Here is a 16,741-nt window from a genome sequence, read left to right as displayed (position 1 = left end):
GAGTTGTTGCTGTAAATGAAAAAGGAAGAAGTGACCCGCGGTCCCTTGCAGTTCCAATAGTTGCCAAGGATCTAGTCATCGAACCAGATGTGAGACCACCATTCAGCAGCTACAGTGTCCAGGTTGGGCAAGATTTGAAAGTAGAAGTACCAATTTCCGGACGTCCTAAACCAACCATTTCCTGGACCAAAGACGGGGTGCCGCTGAAGCAGACCACAAGAATCAATGTTACCGACTCCCTTGACCTTACCACCCTCAGTATTAAAGAAACTCATAAAGACGACGGCGGACAGTACGGAATCACAGTTGCCAATGTCGTGGGTCAGAAAACAGCAACCATTGAAATTATTGCTCTAGATAAGCCTGATCCTCCAAGAGGGCCTGTTAAATTTGATGAAGTCAGTGCAGAGAGTATTACATTATCTTGGGAGCCTCCCTTATACACAGGGGGTTGCCAAATAACCAATTACATTGTTCAGAAAAGAGATACAACCACCACAGTATGGGATGTCGTCTCTGCCACTGTTGCCAGAACTACACTCAAAGTAACCAAACTGAAAACTGGTACAGAATACCAATTCAGAATATTTGCTGAAAACCGATATGGACAAAGCTTTGCTTTAGAGTCAGAACCAATTGTAGCTCAGTATCCCTACAAAGAACCAGGCCCTCCGGGGACACCATTTGCCACGGCCATCTCCAAAGACGCTATGGTCCTCCAATGGCATGAACCAATCAACAATGGTGGAAGCCCAGTCATAGGTTACCACCTTGAGAGAAAGGAAAGGAATAGCATTTTGTGGACAAAAGTCAACAAAACTATCATTCATGACACCCAGTTTAAAGCCTTGAACCTTGAAGAAGGCATTGAGTACGAATTTAGAGTTTACGCGGAGAATATTGTCGGTGTCGGCAAGGCAAGCAAGAATTCTGAATGCTATGTAGCCCGCGACCCCTGCGACCCGCCAGGAACCCCAGAAGCAATCATAGTTAAGAGAAATGAAATCACACTGCAGTGGACCAAGCCTGTGTATGACGGTGGAAGTATGATCACCGGTTACATCGTAGAGAAACGTGATTTACCTGAAGGTCGCTGGATGAAAGCCAGTTTTACGAATGTCATTGAAACTCAATTCACTGTGTCGGGTCTCACTGAAGATGAAAGATACGAATTCAGAGTCATTGCAAAGAATGCAGCTGGCGCAATAAGTAAGCCCTCTGATAGCACTGGGCCAATAACAGCCAAGGATGAGGTTGAACTCCCACGGATTTCAATGGATCCAAAATTCAGAGACACAATAGTGGTAAATGCCGGAGAAACATTCCGACTGGAGGCTGACGTCCATGGAAAGCCCCTACCCACCATCGAGTGGCTAAGAGGAGATAAGGAGATTGAAGAATCAGCTAGATGTGAAATAAAAAACACAGATTTCAAAGCTTTACTTATTGTAAAAGATGCCATTCGAATCGACGGCGGACAGTATATTTTGAGGGCCTCTAATGTTGCCGGTTCTAAGTCATTCCCAGTGAATGTGAAAGTGCTTGACAGACCAGGCCCTCCGGAAGGGCCAGTTCAGGTTACTGGAGTCACGTGTGAAAAATGCACTTTGGCATGGTCTCCACCACTTCAAGATGGCGGCAGTGACATTTCTCACTATGTTGTTGAGAAGCGAGAAACCAGTCGACTCGCATGGACCGTGGTTGCTTCAGAAGTTGTGACTAACTCTCTGAAAGTTACTAAGCTCTTGGAAGGGAATGAATATATTTTCCGAATAATGGCTGTCAACAAGTATGGTATTGGCGAACCTCTGGAGTCTGCGCCAGTACTCATGAAAAATCCATTTGTGCTTCCTGGACCACCAAAGAGCTTAGAAGTCACAAACATTGCCAAAGACTCTATGACGGTCTGCTGGAATCGGCCAGACAGTGATGGCGGAAGTGAGATTATTGGTTACATCGTGGAGAAGAGAGACAGGAGTGGCATTCGCTGGATAAAGTGCAACAAACGCCGCATTACAGATTTGCGGCTCAGGGTAACGGGATTAACGGAAGATCATGAATATGAATTCAGAGTCTCCGCAGAAAATGCTGCGGGAGTTGGAGAGCCGAGCCCAGCTACTGTTTACTACAAGGCTTGTGATCCCGTGTTCAAACCTGGCCCGCCCACCAATGCACATGTTGTAGACACCACCAAAAACTCAATCACTCTTGCCTGGAGCAAACCTATCTATGATGGCGGCAGTGAGATCCTGGGCTACATCGTCGAAGTCTGCAAAGCAGACGAAGAAGAATGGCAAATAGTTACTCCACAGACTGGCCTGAGAGTCACTCGATTCGAAATTTCCAAACTCACTGAACACCAAGAATATAAAATACGAGTCTGTGCCCTCAACAAAGTTGGTTTAGGCGAGGCCGCCTCCGTTCCTGGTACTGTGAAACCGGAAGATAAACTTGAAGCTCCTGAACTGGACCTCGACTCTGAGTTAAGAAAAGGCATCATTGTGAGAGCCGGAGGATCTGCCAGAATCCACATCCCATTCAAAGGCCGGCCCACACCTGAGATCACGTGGTCTAAGGAGGAAGGGGAATTCACAGATAAGGTCCAGATTGAGAAGGGCATGAACTTTACCCAGCTCTCAATAGACAACTGCGATAGAAACGACGCTGGGAAGTACGTTCTCAAGCTGGAGAACAGCAGCGGGTCCAAGTCGGCTTTTGTGACCGTGAAAGTCCTTGACACCCCAGGACCCCCGCAGAATTTAGCTGTCAAAGAAGTGAGAAAAGACTCTGTCCTTCTGGTATGGGAACCACCTCTCATTGACGGTGGGGCAAAGGTCAAGAACTATGTAATCGACAAGCGCGAGTCAACCCGAAAGGCCTATGCCAATGTGAGCAGTAAATGCAGTAAAACCAGCTTTAAAGTTGAGAATCTGACCGAGGGAGCCATCTACTACTTCAGAGTCATGGCTGAGAACGAATTCGGAGTTGGGGTCCCCGCGGAAACCTCTGATGCCGTGAAGGCTTCTGAACCTCCTTCCCCGCCAGGAAAGGTGACGCTCACCGACGTGTCCCAGACCAGTGCATCACTCATGTGGGAGAAGCCCGAACATGACGGCGGTAGCAGAATCCTGGGGTACGTGGTTGAAATGCAGCCCAAAGGAACGGAAAAATGGAGCGTAGTGGCTGAATCCAAAGTCTGTAACGCGGTCGTTACTGGTCTGAGCTCGGGACAAGAATATCAGTTCCGCGTCAAAGCTTACAACGAGAAAGGGAAGAGTGATCCAAGGGTGCTCGGCGTCCCTGTCATCGCCAAGGACTTGACTATACAGCCCAGTTTTAAGCTGCCATTTAATACATACAGTGTCCAAGCAGGAGAGGATCTGAAAATAGAAATTCCAGTTATAGGCCGACCAAGACCGAAAATTTCTTGGGTCAAGGATGGTGAGCCTCTGAAACAGACCACAAGAGTAAACGTGGAAGACACAGCTACTTCGACCATTCTACACATCAAGGAAAGTAGCAAGGACGACTTCGGAAAATACAGCGTCACCGCGACTAACAGTGCGGGCACAGCCACAGAAAACCTCAGCATCATCGTTTTGGAAAAGCCTGGCCCTCCAGTTGGACCAGTGAAGTTTGACGAAGTCAGTGCAGACTTTGTGGTCATATCTTGGGAACCTCCAGCCTATACTGGCGGGTGCCAGATAAGCAACTACATCGTCGAGAAGCGAGAGACCACCACCACCACCTGGCAGATGGTCTCGGCAACGGTTGCCAGAACCACCATTAAAATTGGCAAACTGAAAACAGGCAGTGAATACCAGTTTAGGATTTTTGCTGAGAACCGGTATGGGAAAAGCACTCCCTTGGACTCGAAGCCAGTTGTGGTACAGTATCCATTTAAAGAACCTGGACCACCTGGAACCCCCTTTGTGACATCTGTCTCCAAAGACCAGATGCTTGTGCAATGGCACGAGCCAGTTAATGACGGAGGCAGCAAAGTTATTGGCTACCATCTTGAGCAGAAGGAGAAGAACAGCATTCTGTGGGTCAAGCTCAATAAGATCCCCATCCAGGATACCAAGTTCAAAACAACTGGGCTTGATGAGGGGCTTGAGTATGAGTTCAGAGTCTCCGCGGAGAACATCGTGGGCATTGGCAAGCCTAGCAAAGTGTCAGAGTGCTATGTTGCGCGTGACCCATGTGACCCACCCGGCCGTCCCGAAGCCATCGTTATCACGAGAAATAGCGTCACCCTGAAATGGAAGAAACCTGCTTATGACGGTGGCAGCAAGATAACCGGCTATGTCGTAGAAAAGAAAGACCTCCCTGATGGCCGATGGATGAAAGCCAGCTTCACCAATGTGGTGGAGACCGAATTCGCAGTGACTGGGCTCGTAGAAGACCAAAGATATGAATTTAGAGTAATCGCAAGAAACGCGGCTGGCAACTTCAGCGAGCCCTCTGAGAGCAGTGGTGCTATCACTGCAAGGGATGAAATCGATGCACCAAATGCCTCACTGGATCCAAAGTACAGAGATGTCATCGTTGTGCATGCAGGGGAGACCTTTGTTCTCGAAGCTGATATCCGTGGCAAACCTATCCCTGATATCGTTTGGTCCAAGGATGGGAATGAACTTGAAGAAACAGCTGCTCGAATGGAAATTAAATCTAGTCTCCAGAAAACAACTCTCATTGTGAAAGACTGCATCCGTACTGATGGAGGGCAGTATACCTTGAAACTCAGCAACGTCGGTGGCACCAAGACCATACCTATCACTGTAAAGGTGCTGGACAGGCCAGGGCCTCCTGAAGGACCCCTTAAAGTCACTGGAGTTACAGCCGAAAAGTGTTACCTGGCATGGAGCCCACCTTTGCAAGATGGTGGTGCTAGTATTTCTCATTACATCATCGAAAAGAGAGAAACAAGCAGACTCTCCTGGACCCAGGTTTCAACTGAGGTGCAGGCCCTTAACTACAAAGTCACCAAGTTACTTCCTGGGAACGAGTACATTTTCCGGGTCATGGCAGTGAATAAGTATGGAATCGGAGAGCCCCTGGAATCTGAGCCTGTGATAGCCTGTAATCCTTATAAGCGTCCAGGCCCTCCTTCAACACCTGAGGCCTCAGCCATCACCAAAGATTCCATGGTGCTGACGTGGACACGCCCAGTGGATGATGGAGGTGCTGAGATTGAGGGGTACATTCTCGAAAAGCGAGACAAGGAAGGAATAAGATGGACCAAGTGTAACAAGAAAACATTGACAGACCTTCGGTTCAGGGTAACTGGCCTCACAGAAGGTCATTCCTATGAATTCAGAGTCGCCGCTGAGAATGCCGCCGGCATTGGGGAACCCAGCGAGCCATCTGTTTTCTACCGGGCATGCGATGCCTTGTATCCACCGGGTCCACCAAGTAACCCCAAAGTGACAGATACTTCTAGATCTTCTGTCTCCTTAGCATGGAATAAGCCAATTTATGATGGCGGTGCACCTGTTCGAGGCTATGTTATCGAGCTCAAAGAAGCTGCCGCTGATGAATGGACAACCTGCACGCCACCATCAGGACTACAAGGGAAGCAGTTCACGGTGACCAAGCTTAAAGAGAATACTGAGTACAATTTCCGTATCTGTGCTTTCAATACTGAAGGTGTAGGCGAACCCGCAACCATCCCCGGCTCTGTTGTTGCTCAGGAGAGGGCAGAGCCCCCAGAAATCGAACTCGACGCTGATCTCAGGAAGGTGGTCACTCTCCGGGCAAGCGCCACCTTGCGCTTATTTGTCACTATCAAAGGTCGGCCAGAACCTGAAGTCAGATGGGAAAAGGCTGATGGTATTCTCACGGAGAGGGCCCAGATCGAGGTGACTAGTTCGTATACAATGCTGGTGATTGACAATGTGACCAGATTTGACAGCGGGAGATACAACCTCACCCTGGAAAACAACAGCGGCTCCAAAACAGCCTTTGTCAATGTTAGAGTTCTTGACTCACCAAGTGCACCCGTGAATCTGACTGTGAGAGAAGTAAAGAAAGACTCGGTGACACTGTCCTGGGAGCCACCGCTTATTGACGGCGGAGCCAAGATTACAAATTATATCGTTGAGAAACGAGAAACTACAAGAAAAGCTTATGCGACTATTACAAACAACTGCACTAAGAACACTTTCAAAATTGAGAATCTACAAGAAGGGTGCTCTTATTACTTCCGAGTCCTGGCTTCCAATGAATATGGGATTGGATTACCAGCCGAAATAGCAGAACCTATAAAAGTATCTGAACCACCACTCCCCCCTGGAAGGGTGACCCTTGTCGATGTGACCCGCAACACAGCTACAATTAAGTGGGAGAAACCAGAAAGCGATGGTGGCAGCAAAATCACGGGCTATGTCGTCGAGATGCAGACAAAGGGCAGTGAGAAGTGGAGCACATGCACGCAAGTGAAGACGCTAGAAGCAACCATTTCTGGCCTGACTGCGGGAGAAGAGTACGTCTTCAGGGTAGCCGCGGTTAATGAGAAAGGAAGGAGCGACCCGAGACAGCTCGGAGTGCCTGTCATTGCGAAAGATATTGAAATAAAGCCTTCGGTTGAGCTTCCTTTCAATACTTTCAACGTTAAGGCTAAGGACCAACTCAAAATTGACATACCATTTAAAGGAAGACCTCAAGCTACTGTAACCTGGAAAAAAGATGGCCAGGTTCTTAGAGAGACCACTAGAGTCAATGTATCGTCCTCAAAGACGGTAACAACCCTTTCTATTAAAGAAGCCTCAAGAGAAGATGTTGGAACTTACGAACTGTGTGTTTCCAATTCTGCTGGATCCATAACGGTTCCAATTACTGTCATTGTCCTTGACAAGCCAGGACCTCCAGGACCCATACGCATTGATGAAGTTAGTTGTGACAATGTGTCCATTTCTTGGAATCCTCCAGAATATGATGGTGGCTGCCAAATTAGCAACTACATTGTTGAGAAGAGGGAAACCACGTCTACCACATGGCAGGTAGTTTCACAAGCGGTGGCGAGAACATCCATCAAAATAGTCCGCTTGACAACAGGAAGTGAGTATCAGTTCCGTGTTTGTGCAGAGAATCGGTATGGAAAGAGTTCCTACAGCGAATCCTCCGCGGTGGTTGCTGAGTATCCATTCAGCCCCCCAGGGCCTCCTGGCACTCCCAAAGTTGTGCATGCCACGAAATCTACCATGATCGTAACTTGGCAGGTGCCAGTTAACGACGGAGGAAGCCAAGTCATTGGCTATCACCTTGAATACAAAGAAAGAAGCAGCATTCTCTGGTCAAAGGCAAACAAAGTCCTCATTTCAGATACGCAGATGAAAGTCTCCGGTCTTGATGAGGGGCTGATGTATGAGTACCGGGTATACGCTGAGAATATTGCTGGCATTGGTAAATGCAGTAAAGCATGTGAACCAGTCCCTGCAAGGGATCCCTGTGACCCTCCGGGGCAACCTGAGGTCACCAATATCACAAGAAAATCGGTATCACTTAAGTGGGCGAAACCACGTTACGATGGTGGAGCTAAGATCACCGGATACATTGTCGAGCGCAGGGAATTGCCTGATGGCAGGTGGCTCAAATGCAATTTCACTAATGTGCAGGAGACGTACTTTGAAGTAACTGAGCTCACTGAAGACCAGCGTTATGAATTCCGAGTTTTTGCAAGAAACGCCGCTGACTCGGTTAGCGAACCATCCGAATCCACTGGACCTATTACAGTCAAAGACGACGTCGAGGCACCAAGAATTATGATGGATGTCAAATTCCGAGACGTCATTGTTGTCAAAGCTGGAGAGGTCCTTAAGATAAATGCAGACATTGCAGGACGACCACTGCCAGTCATTTCCTGGGCCAAGGATGGGGTAGAAATTGAAGAAAGGGCAAAAACAGAAATTGTCTCAACAGACTATCATACCACGTTAACAGTTAAAGACTGTGTGAGACGAGACACTGGGCAGTACGTGCTTACACTGAAGAACGTTGCAGGAACTCGGACTATGGCGGTTAACTGTAAAGTGCTGGATAAGCCTGGCCCACCAGCAGGACCTCTTGAAATAACTGGCCTCACAGCGGAGAAGTGCTCCCTTTCCTGGGGACGTCCCCAAGAAGACGGTGGTGCTGATATCGACTATTACATTGTAGAAAAGCGTGAAACAAGCCGCCTCGCGTGGACAATATGTGAAGCCGAGTTGAGGACGACATCTTGTAAGGTGACCAAGCTACTCAAAGGCAATGAATACATCTTTAGAGTAACGGGTGTTAATAAATATGGTGTCGGCGAGCCCCTAGAGAGCGTGCCTGTGAAGGCACTAGATCCGTTCACCGTTCCTAGTCCACCCACATCTTTGGAAATTACATCTGTGACCAAAGATTCCATGACACTTTGCTGGTCAAGACCTGAGACTGACGGAGGCAGTGACATCTCTGGATACATAATTGAAAGACGTGAGAAAAACAGCCTACGGTGGGTGCGTGTGAATAAAAAACCAGTCTACGATCTGAGAGTGAAGTCAACAGGACTCCGGGAAGGATGTGAATACGAGTATCGGGTTTTCGCCGAAAACGCTGCCGGCCTGAGTCTTCCAAGTGAAACGTCTCCCTTAGTTCGAGCGGAAGATCCCGTGTTCCTGCCATCTCCTCCATCCAAACCCAAAATTGTAGACTCGGGCAAAACAACCATCACCATTGGTTGGGTGAAGCCTCTGTTTGATGGTGGGGCGCCAATAACGGGATACACGGTAGAATACAAAAGGTCTGACGAGGATGACTGGAAGGCTGCCATCCAGAGCTTCAGAGGCACAGAATACACACTGAGTGGGCTAACCACTGGAGCTGAGTACATCTTCAGAGTGAGGTCTGTCAATAAGGTCGGTGCCAGTGACCCCAGTGACAGCTCCGACCCCCAGGTAGCCAAAGAAAGAGAAGAAGAACCTGTATTTGATGTCGACAGTGAAATGAGGAAGACTTTGGTTGTCAAGGCCGGATCCTCATTTACCATGACTGTACCTTTCAGAGGAAGACCCATCCCCAACGTCTCCTGGAGTAAGCCTGACACTGACCTCCGCACAAGAGCATACATTGACTCCACAGAATCTCGTACATCACTCACCATTGAGAATGCCACCCGCAACGATTCTGGAAAGTACACGCTAACAATTCAGAATGTTTTGAGTGCTGCTTCGATGACCTTCGTTGTCAAAGTTTTAGATTCCCCAGGACCTCCAGCCAATGTTACTGTACGTGAAGTAACCAAGGAGACTGCTGTGCTGTCCTGGGATGTTCCTGAAAATGATGGTGGAGCACCCGTGAAGAATTACCACATAGAAAAACGAGAGGCCAGCAAGAAGGCATGGGTATCTGTCACTAACAACTGCAACCGCCTCTCTTACAAAGTGACCAACTTACAAGAAGGAGCGATTTACTACTTCAGAGTGTCTGGAGAAAACGAGTTTGGTGTTGGTGTGCCAGCCGAAACGAAGGAAGGCGTCAAAATAACAGGTACATTTTATACCTATTTTGCTAGAATAATGTGAATCACTCTAATTATATTTCATCTTAAAGACTTTTGGTTCACACCCCCAAACTATTTATGCCATAGCGCAAAATGAATCTCTAGTAATTGACATAGCTAGAATGTCAATAAAAGATTTGTTGGATTTAAGGATAATCAAATCTAGCTATACATTTAGTATATGTATAAAAACTATATGTAGTTTCTTACAAGATTGTTCCTCTTGTCCCTCTGTTTAATACCCACAATGAATTTTGGGCAAATTTTGTTATTGTATATGGTTATTTGAGACTTAATTTAAATTTGAGTACTGTAACTTAGTGGAACTTTGATTGGCTAAAAAAAGCCAAAATTGTCTCATTAATAAGACTCAAGTCAGAGGAAATGCATGCCCTTGATTTAAGTTTTTCTTTGACAATGTGTGAAGGATGACAGTTGGGGAAAATGTTGTAATAATTGTCCCCTTTCTTTCAATGCATTTTTTTTTTCAGAAAAACCAAGCCCACCAGAAAAGCTTGGAGTAACCAGTGTCTCCAAAGACAGTGTCTCGCTGAGCTGGCTGAAGCCAGAACACGATGGCGGAAGCCGAGTGGTACATTATGTCGTCGAAGCACTAGAGAAAGGCCAGAAAAACTGGGTTAAATGTGCAGTGGTAAAGACAACCCATCACGTTGTTTCCGGTCTGAGAGAGGGTCATGAATACTTCTTCCGGGTCTTTGCCGAAAACCAAGCAGGCCTGAGTGACCCAAGAGAGCTCCTGCTTCCTGTTCTCATAAAGGATCAGCTAGGTATAGCTAACTTTATGCCTATTCCTGCATTCAGGTAACAATGTTTTGGGGCATTTTTTTTTCACCTTTATGTTCCGTACTTCTATTTCTTCAGAGCCACCTGAAATTGATATGAAGAATTTCCCAAGTCACACAGTGTATGTTAGAGCTGGCTCCAATCTTAAAGTTGACATCCCCATTTCTGGAAAGCCGCTCCCCAAAGTGACCTTATCAAGAGATGGTGTACCCCTGAAGGCGACCATGAGGTTTAACACTGAGATTACTGCTGAGAACCTGACCATCAATCTCAAAGAAAGCATTACCACTGATGCGGGGCGATATGAGATCACTGCGGCCAACTCCAGCGGAACCACCAAAGCTTTCATTAACATCATTGTGCTGGACAGGCCGGGTCCTCCGACTGGCCCTGTGGTCATCAGTGACATCACTGAAGAAAGTGTGACCCTCAGATGGGAGCCACCCAAGTATGATGGTGGAAGCCACGTCACCAACTACATCGTACTGAAGAGAGAAACAAGTACGGCAGTGTGGTCCGAAGTGTCGGCCACGGTGGCAAGAACCATGATTAAAGTCATGAAACTGACCACGGGAGAAGAATACCAGTTCCGAATCAAGGCAGAAAATCGCTTCGGCATCAGTGATCACATCGATTCAGCTTGTATAGTTGTCAAACTGCCATACAGTAAGTTGCTGACCTTACACACCCCAGATTGCTCTTTACTCTATAAATGTGCTAAATGCCTATATTAACGTATGGGTTTTCCCTCTTTCATAGCAACACCTGGGCCACCATCTACACCTTGGGTCTCCAATGTTACTCGGGAAAGCATCACTGTGGGCTGGCATGAACCAGTGTCCAATGGAGGAAATGCAGTCATAGGCTACCACTTGGAAATGAAAGACAGAAACAGTATCTTATGGCAAAAAGCCAACAAAATGATCATCCGTACAACTCACTTCAAAGTTACAACCATCAGTGCCGGGCTTATCTACGAATTCAGGGTGTATGCAGAAAATGCTGCTGGCATTGGAAAACCCAGCCATCCTTCGGAGCCAGTCTTGGCCATCGATGCCTGTGGTATGTATTTGCCAGATGCACTCGTCATGAGAAGAGCAGTTCTGATAACTTAAAAATGCAAATCTCATGTCTTCAATGAATTGGTCTAAGTGCCACTGACCTGCCTTCTCATGATTGCAGAACCTCCAAGGAATGTTCGGATCACTGATATTTCCAAGAACTCTGTCAACCTTTCATGGCAACAGCCAGCTTTTGATGGAGGAAGCAAGATTACAGGCTACATTGTGGAGAGGCGTGACCTTCCAGATGGGAGATGGACCAAGGCCAGCTTCACCAATGTTATTGAGACTCAATTCACCGTCTCTGGCTTGACACAGAATTCCCAGTATGAATTCCGGGTCTTTGCTAGAAATGCTGTTGGCTCCATCAGCAATCCATCTGAGGTTGTGGGCCCTATCACATGCATTGACTCCTACGGTAAGCGGTTTTCACCCACTGTTTTCTGTAATGACTTTTAACATGTGTCTTAAATAGATTGTGGGAGTAAGTACAGACCAGCTGGAATACTTAGGAATATATTCTTCAACCACTTCATACCCCCCACCTTGGTTTCAGGAAAAATGATAAGATTTTGATTATAGGATATCTAAAGGTCTTTCAAACTTTTAGGATTTTTTTTTTTTTTTGGTTGTCTGAATTGGTGCTTTCATTCTATTTGAAGCGATCAGACTCAATAACTCTCAGGTTAACTCACATCAGCACTGCATATTTCTCCTAAGTTCATGAAAGCACACACAGAGTCTTAAATAATGATGGTATTAGCAGCTCCTACCCCTGACTGGGCAGTTTCCATGAGAGCCCTTCCTCTGTGAAGAATTCACTCCCATAGATTAAAAACACAGATTAATCCACTTTACAAAAGGGAGCCTAAAGCTGGGCAGTGGTGGCACATGCCTTTAATCTCAGCACTTGGGAGGCAGAGGCAGGTGGATCTCTAAGTTCGAGACCAGCCTGGTCTACAGGATGAGTTCCAGAGCAGCCAGGGCTACAAAGAGAAATCATGTCTTGGGGGGAAAAAAAGCCTAAGGCTTAAAATATTTATGTAAATTCCCCCAAGGTCAAACAACTCAACAGTGATGAGCAACCCTCTTTGGGGCCCTCTCTATCTTACCGTCAGATCAAAATATAACTGGCCATTCTCAACTAAGTGGCATTCAACTAATAATGGCCATTCTCAACTAAGTGGCATTCAACTAATAATGGCTTAGAAATGAGAATTTCATGACAGTCAAGTACCCTGTGGTACCTTGTAATAGCTTTCCGTTTCCAAAAATGCAAGTTTAGCTTCTTCATGTCTGATCAAAAGGATCTACTCGCTTCCTCTTGCTGGAAGTCCCAGGGCCACCCTTTACTAGTCAGGATTTGTGGCACTGTAAGGCCAGTCAAACTTAGTTTTATATCTCAACAATCATGAGTAGCTTGGTGGAGCATCTGTTCAGGGGAGCTATAGCTCTGGGAGTAGAGAAGTCAAGCTTCAAGAAGAACATGAACTGCTCACATCCGGATGGTGGAAAAGAAGACAAATGAGAAGCGATCAGAAGTAAAGGAAAGAGTCTAGAGTCAAAGAAAATGTGTGGTGCTATTTCTTCCATAATGGTCTCAACCCTGATCCTGTTTTCATGCAGTTTAGTGTAGATACCCTGAGATCCAGAGTCTGTTCAGTCTGTCTTCCCCATGACGTGAGTGGGCTTAGACCTGCATATCGCACATACAACACATGTGCAAACAATTAGCAGACGGTCAGCGGCCTATTTTGAAGTTTCCGCAACTACATTTTTCATCCTGGTAAAATTTCAACTGTTTCTTCCTCTTTTTTTTCTTGCAGGTGGGCCTGTTATTGACTTGCCTCTAGAGTATACAGAAGTTGTCAAATACAGAGCAGGCACATCTGTGAGGCTCAGAGCTGGTATTTCAGGCAAACCCGAGCCCACGATTGAGTGGTACAAAGACGATAAAGAATTACAAACCAATGCACTGGTATGTGTTGAAAATAGCACTGACCTGGCATCCATACTCATCAAAGATGCCAACCGCCTCAATAGTGGAAGCTACGAATTAAAGCTAAGGAATGCCATGGGTTCCGCCTCCGCCACCATCAGAGTACAGATCCTCGGTAGGTGCTTTAACATGGGCAATGATGCGTTTTGTTTACCTAGAGTGTAGTAATTCAGAGCCACTCGGGTTTTTTTAAAGGCCCTCACGTTGTTTTCATCTTTCCCTGGCAGATAAACCAGGACCTCCGGGAGGACCAATTGAGTTTAAGACGGTCACTGCCGAAAAGATAACTCTGCTCTGGAGGCCTCCAGCTGATGACGGCGGTGCCAAGATCACTCACTACATCGTGGAAAAACGTGAAACAAGCCGAGTCGTGTGGTCTATGGTGGCTGAAAACCTGGAGGAGTGCATCATTACAACTACCAAAATTATTAAAGGGAACGAGTACATCTTCCGAGTCCGGGCTGTGAACAAATACGGAATTGGCGAGCCTCTGGAATCTGATCCGGTTGTAGCCAAGAATGCTTTTGGTGAGCCGTAGCCTCATTAGAAAACTAAAAGGCATGCAAAATACACTTGCAGATATAAGCTATTCTGAGGGCTTGTGTATGCTTTCCTGGAAAGACTTTCTTTTGCATCTCTGCTTGTCTCATTACTGCCCTCTCCACAAGACAGACACTGTCGTTACCAAACTGATATTAGACGGAATTTAAAAATGAGAAAGTTGAACCTGTTGAACCTTTCAACTCATCTGTTCTCTCCTTCCTAGTTACACCTGGACCGCCAAGCATACCAGAAGTGACAAAGATGACCAAGAATTCTATGACTGTTGTCTGGAACAGGCCAACTGTAGATGGTGGTAGTGAAATAAACGGCTATTTCCTTGAAAAACGAGACAAGAAGAGTCTGGCCTGGCTTAAAGTACTAAAGGAGACTATTCGTGACACCAGACAAAAGGTGACAGGACTCACTGAAAACAGTGACTATCAATATCGAGTCTGTGCTGTCAACGCCGCTGGAATGGGTCCATTCTCAGAACCCTCTGACTTCTACAAGGCTGCTGATCCTATTGGTAAGCTCTCACATACACACATCTCTGGCTGTCTTCTGTGTGACGGAATTGTAGATGTGATTGTGTAATGCTACATTGTAATTGACCATTCCAGATCCTCCAGGCCCCCCTGCCAAGATAAGAATTGCAGATTCAACTAAATCATCCATCACTCTTGGCTGGAGTAAACCTGTCTACGACGGGGGCAGCGACGTCACTGGCTATGTTGTTGAGATGAGACAAGGAGAGGAGGAGGAATGGGCTATTGTCTCCACCAGGGGAGAGGTCAGAACGACAGAATATGTGGTCTCTAACCTCAAGCCTGGAGTCGATTACTATTTCCAAGTATCAGCGGTAAACTGTGCTGGCCAAGGAGAACCCATCACAATGACTGAGCCTGTCCAGGCTAAAGACATCCTTGGTACGTACATCCACTTTGGTGATGTTGTGTGTCTTACTAAGAGTTCCAGGCAAAGACTCATTGTCTTTTAAAAATCACTGTAAATGTCCATTTTCTGTCTACAGAGGAACCAGAAATTGACCTAGACGTGGCTCTCAGAACATCCGTTATCGCTAAAGCTGGGGAAGATGTACAGATATTGATGCCCTTTAAAGGCAGACCGCCCCCTACTGTCACCTGGAGGAAAGACGAGAAGAATCTTGGCAGTGATGCCAGATACAACATCCAAAACACTGATTCATCTTCCTTACTCGTCATCCCTCAAGTCACTCGCAACGACACAGGGAAATACACCCTGACAATAGAAAACGGAGTGGGCCAACCCAAGTCTTCCACTGTGAGCGTGAAAGTACTCGATACACCAGCGGCCTGCCAGAAGCTACAGGTGAAACATGTTTCCCTAGGCACAGCCACGTTGCTATGGGATCCTCCTCTCATTGATGGAGGGTCTCCCGTCATTAACTACGTCATTGAGAAGAGAGATGCCACAAAGAGAACGTGGTCCGTCGTGTCCCACAAGTGTTCCGGCACAGCCTTTAAGGTAACAGACTTATCAGAGAAAACTCCGTTCTTCTTCCGAGTTCTTGCAGAAAATGAAATTGGAATCGGTGAGCCCTGTGAGACTACAGAGCCTGTAAAAGCTGCCGAGGTACCAGCACCTATCCGTGATCTCTCAATGAAAGATTCTACAAAGACATCCGTTGTCCTCAGCTGGACCAAGCCTGACTTTGACGGTGGGAGCATCATCACAGACTACGTTGTGGAAAGGAAAGGAAAAGGTGAACAGGCCTGGTCACACGCTGGCATTAGTAAGACCTGCGAAATCGAGATTGGACAACTTAAAGAGCAGTCGGTCTTGGAATTCCGAGTGGCCGCCAGAAATGAGAAAGGACAGAGCGACCCTGTCACTATTGGGCCACTCACAGTGAAAGAGCTGGTGATAACACCTGAAGTTGACTTGTCAGAAATCCCCGGGGCACAGATATCTGTGAGAATTGGACATAATGTACATCTTGAATTACCTTACAAAGGAAAACCCAAGCCATCCATCAGTTGGCTGAAAGATGGTTTGCCACTGAAAGAAAGTGAGTATGTTCGCTTCAGTAAAACAGAAAACAAAATTACCTTGAGCATTAAGAATGTAAAGAAGGAGCACGGAGGGAAATACACCGTTATTCTTGACAATGCAGTATGCAGAAACTCCTTCCCCATTACAATCATTACCCTTGGCCCGCCATCCAAGCCCAAAGGACCCATTCGATTCGATGAAATCAAGGCTGACAGTGCCATCATGTCATGGGATATCCCGGAAGATGACGGAGGAGGAGAAATCACCTGCTACAGCATTGAAAGGCGGGAAGCTTCGCAAACTAACTGGAAGATGGTGTGTTCAAGCGTTGCCAGGACGACTTTCAAAGCTTCCAATCTGGTCAAAGATTCTGAATACCAGTTCAGGGTTAGAGCAGAAAACAGATACGGAGTGAGCGAACCACTCGTCTCAAATCTTATCGTGGCAAAACACCAGTTCAGGATTCCTGGCCCCCCAGGAAAGCCAGTGATATACAACGTGACCTCAGATGGCATGTCACTAACTTGGGATGCGCCAGTTTATGATGGTGGTTCAGAAGTGACTGGATTCCATGTTGAAAGGAAAGAAAGAAACAGCATCCTCTGGCAAAGGGTTAACACATCACCAATATCTGGGAGAGAATACAGAGCTACTGGCTTAATAGAAGGACTGGACTACCAATTCCGTGTATATGCTGAGAATTCGGCTGGCCTAAGCTCACCTAGTGACCCAAGCAAGTTTACATTAGCTGTTTCTCCAGTAGGTAAGTGGCTG

General features: G+C 46.7%; 1 protein-coding gene across 1 annotated transcript in view; it reads left to right on the top strand.

Moving 5' to 3' along the window:
- Positions 1-51: 51 nt before the first annotated feature.
- The window catches only part of LOC121439078 (titin-like), a gene marked incomplete at its 5' end in the record, with an annotated part of 41,969 nt that continues 25,279 nt past the window's right edge, over positions 52-16,741 (top strand). The window contains 10 exons of the mRNA XM_041639573.1: positions 52-9,513; positions 10,018-10,314; positions 10,409-10,996; positions 11,090-11,392; positions 11,513-11,809; positions 13,218-13,505; positions 13,618-13,917; positions 14,157-14,459; positions 14,554-14,859; positions 14,964-16,730. Coding sequence (XP_041495507.1) covers positions 52-9,513; positions 10,018-10,314; positions 10,409-10,996; positions 11,090-11,392; positions 11,513-11,809; positions 13,218-13,505; positions 13,618-13,917; positions 14,157-14,459; positions 14,554-14,859; positions 14,964-16,730 — 13,911 coding nt within the window. The remainder of the gene's footprint in view (positions 9,514-10,017; positions 10,315-10,408; positions 10,997-11,089; positions 11,393-11,512; positions 11,810-13,217; positions 13,506-13,617; positions 13,918-14,156; positions 14,460-14,553; positions 14,860-14,963; positions 16,731-16,741) is intronic.

Source organism: Microtus oregoni, unplaced genomic scaffold (genome assembly GCF_018167655.1).
Source record: "Microtus oregoni isolate MIOR12 unplaced genomic scaffold, Mior012 000060F_001, whole genome shotgun sequence".
Lineage (NCBI taxonomy): Eukaryota > Metazoa > Chordata > Mammalia > Rodentia > Cricetidae > Microtus > Microtus oregoni.
The sequence above is the reverse complement of the archived record's forward strand: the minus strand, read 5'-3'. Positions and strand labels throughout refer to the sequence as shown.